Source organism: Strix uralensis, chromosome 4, assembly GCF_047716275.1.
Source record: "Strix uralensis isolate ZFMK-TIS-50842 chromosome 4, bStrUra1, whole genome shotgun sequence".
Lineage (NCBI taxonomy): Eukaryota > Metazoa > Chordata > Aves > Strigiformes > Strigidae > Strix > Strix uralensis.
The window spans coordinates 67,321,387-67,332,687 of record NC_133975.1 but is presented as its reverse complement, the minus strand read 5'-3'; the positions used below and the strand labels follow the sequence as shown (position 1 = coordinate 67,332,687).

Sequence of the window (11,301 nt, the reverse complement as noted above, 5' to 3'; positions counted from 1 at the left end):
TACCAGCAGCAGAAAGCCAGTACCAGCAGACTGGGGTCTGAGGTCTCCTCTCCCTGATGTTGTTAGTGGTTAGCCTTGATAGTCTTAACCAGTCAACAGTAAGCACTCAACTCTACTGGACATCCTCCCCCAGATGCAGTAGCTGCCAGAGGCCCCCGAGGCAGTAACACACAAAGGAATTTGGACCTGGTACATTAGCAGCGACCTGAAAGCAAGCAACAAAGCTGGAAATAATGAGACGTCAGTACCAGAGTTGCTTCTAGTCATCTGCAAATGCAAGCCCCTCCTCAGCAGCAGGTACTGGGAGCCCAGCTCTCCCTGGTGGCCCCGCACCGCCTGCCCATGCTCATCAGAAGTGACAGCCCTCGCTGGCTACATCCACGTGCGGGGTCTTTATACCATTTGTCAGGGCTCCCTTGCCTCTCTCTCCTCTGCTCTCTAAAAGCCTTGAATGATCATGATGAATTATAGATTAGCTCTGGTACACACCGCCTTATGTCAGTTTTCTCATTCAACCATACAAAATCCTGCTGTTTTCCATCCCCTTCCAGAATGATCATCGTAACCGAGGAGGAGGTGGAATAAGTCTTCAGTCAGAGCAACTTTCAGGAGAGAAGCCAGTAGAGCTCTGTCTTTAGAGATGTGACACCCCTGGGCTATTCAGTTGTACCGTCAAAAAACAACAGCGCTTTTATTTTGAGGGCGAGGAGGAGCAGATGAAATAAAGGTCTGGTTCACATAGACAGACACAAAGAAGTCCTAATGAGCTCCTCCTGAAGGGCCAGTGCAGCTCCCCATCCCCATGGGCAGATTTGCTGACATGCCCTACGAGGATACCTTTGCAGAAGCAAATCCTAGACCAGCAACACCCGGCTAGAGAGGAAAAGCTATCAGCGATGTGACCCTGCTTATCCCGCCAGCTCCCTCCTTCCAGTTTCATCATGGTGGAATTGGCACACCTCCCTCCCAACAGGATGAACTAGTGTAATACTGAGGGGCCAAGAGGACTGAGTGCATGTCTCTGGCTGCTTGCAGACCTCAAAAGAGCTGTGTTCTCTTGGGAATAGCTCTAGCAACCGCGGCAGATACTGTCCTTGCAGCCACAGGCTCAAGATGCAATCGTGCAAGCAAAAGGATAATGTAAGACAGCCAAGATATAGCTCAGAGAGCTTTCATCATTGAGAAAGAGCATCTGTCTTTTCCCCAGAGCCCTGTCTGTACGTCCATCAGCATCACCAGGGGCGGGAGCTGGATGCCTCTCTGTTCCTGGCTGATATGGCAGGGCAAGAAGAGAAGGATGCTGCATCAGAAGAACTGCTCATCAGGCCTGCATTCCTCGATCACCCCAGAGGATTAGAAAGGCTCAAATGACAGCCCCGCCAGGACTGACACACTGAATCCTGGAGCTGAGGGAACATGTATCACCTGAGAAGCCTCAGGAGAGTGGAGGCAACAAGTCCTCACCTGGCACGGACAGGTAAATACCGCATTGAGATGGGTTTGCCAAAGAGCCTTCCTGAGATGCATGAAACAAAGGTGCCTGCCGTGGAATAAATGATCACTGTAGGTCCCTTCCAACTGAAATCTATTCTATGTTCTATCTTTGTCAAGGGCAGCCTGAGTCCCCTTATCCTCCCGGTTAGCAGCAGATGCTTCCAGGGAATGAAAAGAAAAATGGAGTAATAGGCCCACAGCCCCCAGGAGAGAGCATGATGCCTCTCAGCAGCCCTTGGCACTGCCAGACTGAGGGAAGAAGGATTTTGCCAAAGAAAGTGAGCTGAGGGCATGATGGTTTTGGCCACTGGGAGAACCATCCTGCCAGACACAAATACATGAGAATACCTTGGAGGAAGAGGAATTAGGTTTAAGATTTTAACAGCTGTGAACTCTTACACTGAACTTCACTGAAAAGCCCGATTTGGACATTACGCTGTGAAGAGACTGAAGTGGACTGGAGCAGTACTAAAATGCTTTCAACAAACAGACTCCCATTGATATAGTCTGAGATGTTTTCAAGTTGCACCATTTGATTTTTAAGAGGTCTTGGAAAAAAAAAAAATGTAAGGAACGCTGAGAGCATCTTCAATAGAGAAACAAAACCCAACTCCTGAAACCCACACAAAAGAGGAGCTCATGCTTATTTTCTGAACTTGTTTTCTTCATGACTGCTTGTCGATATTCCATACCACCTCTAACAGGCCAGTGTGAGCATCCCTTCAGTTATTTTTGAGCCTGTACCCTAACAAGCTGTAAAACTCATTATGCCCTCTCTGCTAGTACAGCAGAGAAGACTTTCTCCAGTGAGACAAAGCATCTAATCCAGTCTTTCCAACTGTACATCAACTGGATCGTTTTGTTCCTTTGAACACTGGAGCCTGACAATGCCAGCACAGCACACAGAGCCAGCAGTCAGTCTTCCTTTCCTGCTCTCCTATTTTCTGACCTAACATATTTTTCATCTTTGAAAGTAGTTGGAGGCATTTTCTTTAGAACCCCCTATTATCTTAATTACTTGAGCAGAGAAACAAAGCAGGTAGCCTACCTTATGGTCTGCTTTGCAAGCTTTGGTTTATAGAGAAAAGGTAATGCTAGGTAAGATGACTGGGAAGTTACCCCATAAAAAACCCCAAAGGTATGAAAGGCAACTCAGAGCTCACTAAGAGCTCTGCTTTTGTCTGAGCCCTACCACCCAAAAAATCACTGCTCAAAAATGCAGCAGATGGAAGGGAACCTTTTTTTTTTTGAGTGAAGATGACAGAAGAGAGGTGAATAGTTTTGCAAGTGTGCCGTGGGTGCTTTAAAGCAGAGCTGTAACAGAAAACTAAAAAGCTCCAAGAGGAATTGCTTGTGCTGACCTAGAAGATAGAGGAAAGAAAAAGAGTTTCAAAACCAGCTGGAGCAGCATGCTTTTTTATACATATATATATATTAAAAAGCATTAAAAAAATTAGAAGAAACCTCCCACAGGCATTTAGCAACTCTTTAAACAGGGCTGACATGTGCAATGCTGGAAGTATTGTCCGTTTCTCAAAAGAGCAGTCTTTAAAATCAGGAGGATAAATGCTACACTTCCAGAAGTATATTTCTCCTCCTGTGCTTCCCCAAGCAATCATAACTTGTTCGGTGCGACAGCAACAAAGCCTTATTCTTCATCTGTTTATGTGTCCAGATCCAATGGCCTCTGCTTCAACCCCTGATACATCAAGCAAGACAACAGCGTGCATGCAATCTACTGTCGGCGGGCTACTGCAGTCACCTGTTTTATCTTTGATCCTAACCCTAGAGGAGCAGAGAAGAGCTCCTCTCCCGCAGTGCCATGAAAACAGTATCAGCATTGATTGACTCCGGTTTAGTACATAAAAATAAGTTATCAAGAGGACATAATTTGGCCACATTCTATGTTAGTCTGTACTGCACAGAACATCAGGCATCTACAGGGAGCTTTCATTTAGGTGGTTCCTCCCCCCTCCCCAACCAAGAACAATAAAAAGATGACAGTCCAGAACAATAGGTCACTGAGAAGATAAAAATATAGCAAAGATTCCTTTACCTCTTTGAAAAGGAAAACGCAACAAGCATGAAAGATGTTGATTCTCTCAGTCTTTAAGGAAGCAACACTGGAAACCAGCATTGTAAATTTATTACTTAAAAAAAAAAATTGCTTCAGTATTACACTGTCATTTCATTTGCCTCCTGTCCACAGAGAACTGTGCAACACGCGTGCAACCCCTACAGTGACAAGAAATCGCCGAGGGCAATTTCTGATTAGCATTAGGAAGCTCCAGCTGCATTGCCATCCTGCAGCCTCCTGGGAGTTCAGGAGAGGGTTTTTTCTGAGTTTGAGCCTCAGATATCACTGACGTTCAGTAAAGCTCAGTCCCATGGCAGGGAAGAAGCATACAAACCGTGGGTGTATTTGACTGTGAAAGAAACTTGCCTGCAGTGATTTCAGGAAAAGGTTTTCCTGAAATAGGTAAAACAAATGCTGTATTCAATTGTACTCGAAAGCCCCTTGTAAGTAATTCCAGGTAAATACCCATTAAGCAATGTAAAAGCAGAGTTAAGCACTGAACAGGAACTCCTGCATTACATGCTGAGCACCATTTATCACTCTGTGCCAAGAGACAACTAGTGAGAACCTCTTACTTAAAGACACATTTCCCATTAGCTAATTAAATTAACTCTAAATTTAGTAGTTCATACTTGCTCTTAAACTGACCTGTTTCATCTCGGCAGTTGCTGGGATGGGGGAAACACATCACATTACTATATACAGTCAGTCTTTCTGCGAGCAGACACTGAGCCCGAGTGGCAAAAAGCCTGTATAAAAATGCACGTTTACTCCAGAATTCAACCGGTCACTGTTTGCCAGGAACGACATCGGAGTAATCTTTTAATACTCCAGCCAAGTGGTCATTGTGAGTCTTAAATCGACGTTTCTTCTGAGAAGCGGGTTTCTTCCTCCTCTGAATAGGAGCCTACAAGAAGAAATAAACAATAGTCAAAAGATCTGCCCTCCAGCTGCAACATCTGACCTGATGTGTGACCCTGTGCTAGTCATCACTTCTGTGAAGAATAGCCCTGCTTGAACCAGGGGTGGGCAGGCAGGGAAGGTGCTTGCTTGTTTTTTGCAAAAAGCAACAGCATTCAATTCAAATCCAGGCAGGGAGATGACGCTGGGGACAGAGCAGAGTCTGTATCCCATGCACAGTAGTAAAGCTGGCGTTCGGAATCAAAGTTTCCAAATTCTTCCATGCAGCTACAGAAGCAGGTACGTGCCCCATAATTCTATCCACAGTTATATGCTCAAAGACACATTTAGCATATGAGGAATCCACGAGGAGTGCCTACATGACGACAGGCATTAAAGCATCTAGTGTAGTGACAAGCAGAAACCAGGAATGAGTCCTGAGTGGAAGAGCTCTCAGGAAAGGACAGTCTGAAGCCAAGTGCAGAAGAGAAAAGACACTGTGTATCACATACAAATAAATGTTAAAAAAAATAATAATTGTTTGAAGCCAGGGAGAAAGCATCTTTGGAGAGCTTGCAGCCATTTTGCACCCCCAGTAAAACACAAGCATATTGCACCCAGCTTGGAGAACAGTGTGTGAGTGTGTGGTGAGAGGCACATTACGCAGTTCCCATCAGGATTTCAAAACTATCTAGCAGAAAATAAAAAGTTTGAAAAAAAAATCCTTCTCCCCAAAAGAGTAACTGTTCTTCTACTCCTAATGTACAGCTTTCAAGCAGAAGCTTCCACTTCAGAGCTCACAGGGATTTCTGGCATTTGCCCTCTTCTTGATGCTGCTTGGATTACACTGGCTCAAACAAGTTATAAAAACACTGACTGCTGGCTACAGCATTGTTTTTTGCAACTTAAAAATCGGTCACACTTCCCCGAGCTACACAAAGCAGCTGTGCATAACCTCACCTACATGTTTTGCAATTAACACTGCAGGGTCAGGAAGGGGAAATCTCCTAGAAAGATCTGTAATTTGTATCTCTTACTATTTTCTTTGGTCCAGTTTCTTGCATGGAAGAAATACCCTGTCGTTTCAGATACTCTTCAATTTTCTCCTCATCCATAGAATCCACGGGAATGCTCCTCCACAGCTTCTGAAATTCTGAAACACCAAACAAACCCTCGTTTTATATCTCAATGAACAAACCCTGGGAAAAGCCCCCACACGAAGGGAAAGAAACAAACTTGATTTCAAACTCTGAAGTATTCTGGCACGTTGGTCCATAACCGTACAGATGCAGCGGTCACCGCCAGCAGGCACCCAGTTAGCACAGTCTTTACCCACTCCAAATGCAGGAGGCACTTCCAAAAAAACCACACAACTAAAAAAAACCAAACCCCAACCAACAAAACAACAACAAAACACCCCTAACATGCAATGGAAGAAGATGAGCCGATTCTCATCTGTGCTAACTGTGCTCCAGCATCTCGGCATCAGGAGCACCCACAGGCAACATGTGCTTTTAACGTTAATTTGCTACGGAGTCTCTTTTTGCCTAGCATCTCTATAGCTGTGTAGACTGTCAATGTGTTTTATAAGCCTCAGTTCAAAAGATTCTGGTGAAGGGTAGTACCTAACCATAAATGGCAACTTCATTTCCACATCTTCAGCTGCCACTGCCTTGGGAGACTTGTCATCTCATAGTCCAATTTACTGAAGGTTGAAGACATTTACTTCAGTGTGTTTAAGCTCGTTTATCACTGTAATATAATACATACTGTGCTGTACAGATAATAAATTACTAAAATTCCTTTGGTGTTAAAAAGAAGAGAGATACCTTAAAAGCCACAGCAGCAGGAAAAAAGACAGAGACAGTAAGTCTTAATTAGAGCAGCTGCCATCTGCCTGCACACTTTCTGCCTCATGTAAAATTTCACAGAGCCTCTGGAATGCCTTCTCCAGGCAGCGGCTGGTACAATCCTACCTCCCTTCATTCCCCAGGCAGTAAGTTAGATATATCCTGTCAGCAGGTTTGGCTAACAAACTATAAATAAAACAGGAGGCACACATAGCAACGCAAGACTAAATTTTTCCCTTTATTTCCAGATAAATTTAGTATACAGTTGTCAAAACAACCACAACTTCTGCATGCTTAAGAAGCTGTCCTATGCAGCAGGCAATGAAACACTCCAGTGACGGTCTGCCACAGATACACTGCCTCTAGACACGCTGCAACAAAATGGCACTGTACATAACAGACTGGGTTCCTGCACTTGGACCAATTCCCTTCCTAATGCATCTTGTTTTTCTATGAACCTACATGCTTTAAGTCTCAGGTCTTTCTTTTCTTCCCATTGCCAACAGTAAGGGGCTGTCCAACCTTTTCAGGAAACAAAAGAAAGGAATTTCACCAGTGAAGAACAACAATGTTCATTTTTGGTAATGCAGTGTTTTTGAAGAGAATTAAATCCTGTCAAAACACCACTTTTGGTTACGTGGAGACAGCAGTCAGCTTGTTTCTCAAACAGACTATACAGCACAGTGGGATCATTGAGACTGCAGTTTTCAGATAACTTAATGCAAGGATTGACATTGTAGTCAAGACATTCTCCGTCGGCTCATCCATTTTGAGTGTGATTCCAGGCTTTCGGCATAGTTTGCAGTGCCTGCTATCACAGATCATCTCTCACCTAATCCTATTGCAGCAGATGGAGAAGGCTGTGTTATGATCAAAGCTGAACATGCAAGAGAGATTTCTCAGTGATAAGCACTCAAATTAAGGGTCCTATTGCATCCTCCAGACTGAGCAGGACATACTCTTTCAAGCTATTTCCTTTCTGTGCATGTCCCCTCCCTGTCCTGAACACCCAAGCTAGACTCAGCTGGACACCAAAACCCTGTGGCGCTTGGAAAGATGCATCAGACAATGGGTGTGCAAATGCAGTATCGCACTTCGCGAGGAACTGTATTTCAAGTCACGTGTTTCTGCAGCTCACATGTGAAGTGACAAGGCCACACATAAAGGCATGACTATTAAACAGATCCTGGTTAGAGACACTTTGAGGTTGTGTTGTGCTATACTGCCTTTGGCTTCTACTCCCATGGGAGCTAAGAGATGCAGGTTAGTCCTCCAAGATGCACAACAGGCGCACGTACATGAGGAGACAGCAGATGAGAGACCTGATAACTCTGAACATTTACATGACAGTGTCCCTTTTATGTATAATGTTCTGCCACAAACACAGATGATGTGTCTCCTTATTACAGTTCATGATATACAGACAAATATGCACCGGCAAAAAAAAAAGGCTGGCTAAGGATAGGTGCTTAAGGTTAAACTGGTCTACATTCTTCCGGGGAACAGAAGTGAAAAATTAAACACTAGAAAATAAATGGTCAGCTCTTCAAGGATCAACATGCACAGATCAGTTAATATCTAACCACAGCATTTTGCATTTCTTGTAATGCAGTGGTTATACCATCATTACAGCTTCACATTCACCTTTTAAGCTTGGCCAAGAAATACGAATGTAACAGTCACCAAGAATCAAAATGGTAAAGCTAAAATGGGCTTTACATACAGATAATTTAATCCACTAATTGGCCCCACCAGAGTCACTACACAGTATTCTGCAACTCCATTTAAAAATTCCTTCATAAATCAGGCTGCTTTCAGTGCTATTGCTTTGATTGTGGCAACTGCAAATAAACCTTCTTCCCATGCTGAGGCTCCATGTAGGGCATTAAAATACCTCATTGCCTAGGAAAGGGGGGAGTCACAACAACACAGTGTATCCCCCTCCCAGCCCCAGAAATACTTGCTGTTAATGGACTGGTTCAGGACTAAAAGCACAGGATAAAGGAGGAGAAACAGAGAGCTGCCACCCTTCAGATGGCTGTGCATACTAGCTGTTTGCATTTAGGGTGCCATCTAAAGGGAAAAGGAGAATCACCTATCATCTCATCACAAAACCGATTTGGTGTAACACCGCACACTGAACTAAATGCAAGAACTGAAAAAAAGAGTGCAGCTGTCTGGCTGGCACTGAACCATTTCCACATAACCTGTCAGATTTATTCAGTCTCCAAGGACTATGCCCCTATCAGCTAGTGAAAGTTTAGACCTTGGGAATACGCTATCTGAATTATTGCGACATCCTCTCTGAAATATGAGAACCAATGGGAAAAGCTGGCAACAACTACAGCTCTCAAGAAACAACCCTCTGCATTTGTAGCTGTGGTATTTGTGCACCTCAAAATTCATACCCTTGACCCAAGATGGAAAGAGATTTCTTCAGCTTCTTTGAGGAATTTGAAATACTCTCACCCCGGCCTTTGATGTATGGCTCCAAGAAAAGTGGGTCAGCACTTGTTAAAAGCAGTAGTTCATGAGAGGGGCCAGGGCAGAGGAAATGGAACACAACGACTCGACTCGATTACTGTGCTCTACCACCTCTGGAGCAGCATCCACGCCTATGGTTGGCCAGGCAGAAGGATGCAGCGGGATGGTCTGTCTCTGGGGTGGGGAGAAGGAGGAAGGAAAAATGCTGCGATGAGCTGATGTATCTGAAGAGCAGTGATGGAAAGCACTCTAGGAATGTTCTCTAGGAACAATGGTTTCAATACAGCAGATCCATTTTTCACAATGTCTTTCTTTGCTCTGTGGACAGGGCACAGGGAGTTCGGTACTGGTGTGAGGAGCAGTAAGGGATTGTTGGAGCAGAAAGCTCACCACATGCTGGCCTGCTTCAGCCAGCCATGGAGAACCAGTTCAGATGCACACATTCCTGCAGTGCATGTAGCCATTATGATTACAGAGCACATTCAACTTTCCTCCTTCATGTCCCGTCAACCACTAGGTGATCTCTACACCATCAGAACACGGTGAAGGTAAGATGCTCTATCAGAGCCACTAAACTATTTGATAGATCAGCCAGAACAAGCGTATAATAGCTATGGAAGGAAAAAAACTGTCCAGTAGTCAAGACAGTAAGGCTTCACCTGACTACAGCAGGCTGCATTCAGACAAGCTGACAATTTCTCCTACTGCTTCGGCTGCTATGACAAGACGGAACCCAGAAAAAAGTCCCCTGGGGAGAAATTTCCAAACACTTTCTGGCCAAAGCAACAGGTGCTGTGAACCCTCAAGGAGGCAGAAAGTTGTAATACCAGTACCTGAGGCTGGTGCTCAGTGTCTTGCCTGGACTATGAACAAATCCTATATGCAATATCTTGCAATTTGATGACTAAAATATTCTGACTCAGAAGCTTGAACAGAATCAACACTACTCACAGGCTACTCCCTTGCTCCTCCAGAGAGCTAACTTCTGGTCTTTCAAGTAATGAGAGGAGGGAGTGGGACCATGGGCTGATTGAAAGGCCAGTTTAGATGTTTGCTAAAGTCTCCAGCATCATGATGTCTGCATGCACAGACAAAGCAATGAGCTTTGACCAGCAGTAACCTACACACAGCAAAGCAGAGGGCAGCATTAACAAAGATTTTGCAAACACCTTCTCTCTCCAAAATACCCAAGGGGTAAGGATGCACAGTTACCTCAACTTTACTGCATCACGAGGTGCCTCATACACAAAACCAATTTACACTGACATTCCCTGAGTGATTACACTAACATGCTCTCTTTCTATAAACGCTTACGTTTGGGGAACAAAGTCATGGGTAAATGGTTGCATGGTGACTTCAGTGCAGCTCATCCTGCACTTCTGACTGCCTCACCTGCTCTTGCAAAAAGGTTGAGATGGCTTCTGGAGATAAACTGCTATATCACACTGGTAATAAAATCTGCCAGAGATTAAAACCAGCTTAAAAATCTTCACTGAGCTGAGCCAAAATCTGAGCACAGGACAACAGACAATAACAGGGCAGAAGGGAAGAAACAACCAAGTAGCGGGAAAGATGGAGTTCTGCTTCCTAATAGTCCCAGGGAACACAATACAAGATTTATACCAGAAAGAAAAGGTGCTTGATATTAAGTCTGTGCTGCCCCCTGAACCACTTTGGAATTCAAAGCCAGAGCCGTAAGTAGTCACTGATCCCAAGCAATTTTTATACTGTTAAATTTAAGAGGCTTTGGCCATTCTTTAAATCTCTTCAAAGGTGCTTAGGAAGAACATTAAAAATATGTATAATTAAGCATCTGAACTTTTTAGGCATTAGAATACTTCCTATACTGCATTCAGATGTGAAAGATAGCATCTCCAACAGTTAAGCAATCAGACCGGCCTTTCAGCATTCAGTCGCACAGAGTGAAAGCTTGGTTCACATGCAAAGTGCTTAGCCCCAGCACAAAAAAGCAATGCTTTCCTTGGCTGAAGCACCTGAAATCTAGCCCGGCTTTTATAAACGCTTTCAGCTACACACTACTGACAGAAGATTAATTAGTCAGGAAGTCAAGAAGGAACACATGCAATCTGAACCTTCCTTGGCTAATCACATAAAAGGAAGAACAAAAGCCGCTCCTTACTGCGAAAACCTTCTCCAGTACCCTTGAGATCACGATATATAGGTACTGCATCACTGCTGCAGTACATTGGGATTTATTTTCAAAAGGGGAGAAACAAAAGCTTGTTCAGCCATCAAAACAACTGCAGCAAGGGCAGAGGTAGGCACTGCCAGAAAGCAGTTCCTCACACTACTTTAGACAGCAAGCTCCAAATTGCCCTGGCAGTTTCTCTTTCTTTACTGACTACTGATGGAGCTCAGAGAGCGATGGGAGAGGACACCTAACTTTCAGAGGATATTACTCCCAGCCAACATATGTTTGAAACTGGAGAGTGTCATACGGCAGAATCACGTGCTAAGGAGTGCAGAGTTCTTATT

The 11,301-nt window shown here is 44.2% G+C and overlaps 1 protein-coding gene across 1 annotated transcript in view; it reads right to left on the bottom strand.

The window, feature by feature from the left end:
• Nucleotides 1–3,602: 3,602 nt before the first annotated feature.
• Nucleotides 3,603–11,301, bottom strand: part of GTF2E2 (general transcription factor IIE subunit 2) — a 28,856-nt gene continuing 21,157 nt past the window's right edge. Inside the window, exons 7-8 of the mRNA XM_074867095.1 lie at nucleotides 5,509–5,624; nucleotides 3,603–4,478 (exon numbers count right to left, since the gene is read on the bottom strand). Coding sequence (XP_074723196.1) covers nucleotides 4,359–4,478; nucleotides 5,509–5,624 — 236 coding nt within the window. The 3' untranslated portion in view covers nucleotides 3,603–4,358. The remainder of the gene's footprint in view (nucleotides 4,479–5,508; nucleotides 5,625–11,301) is intronic.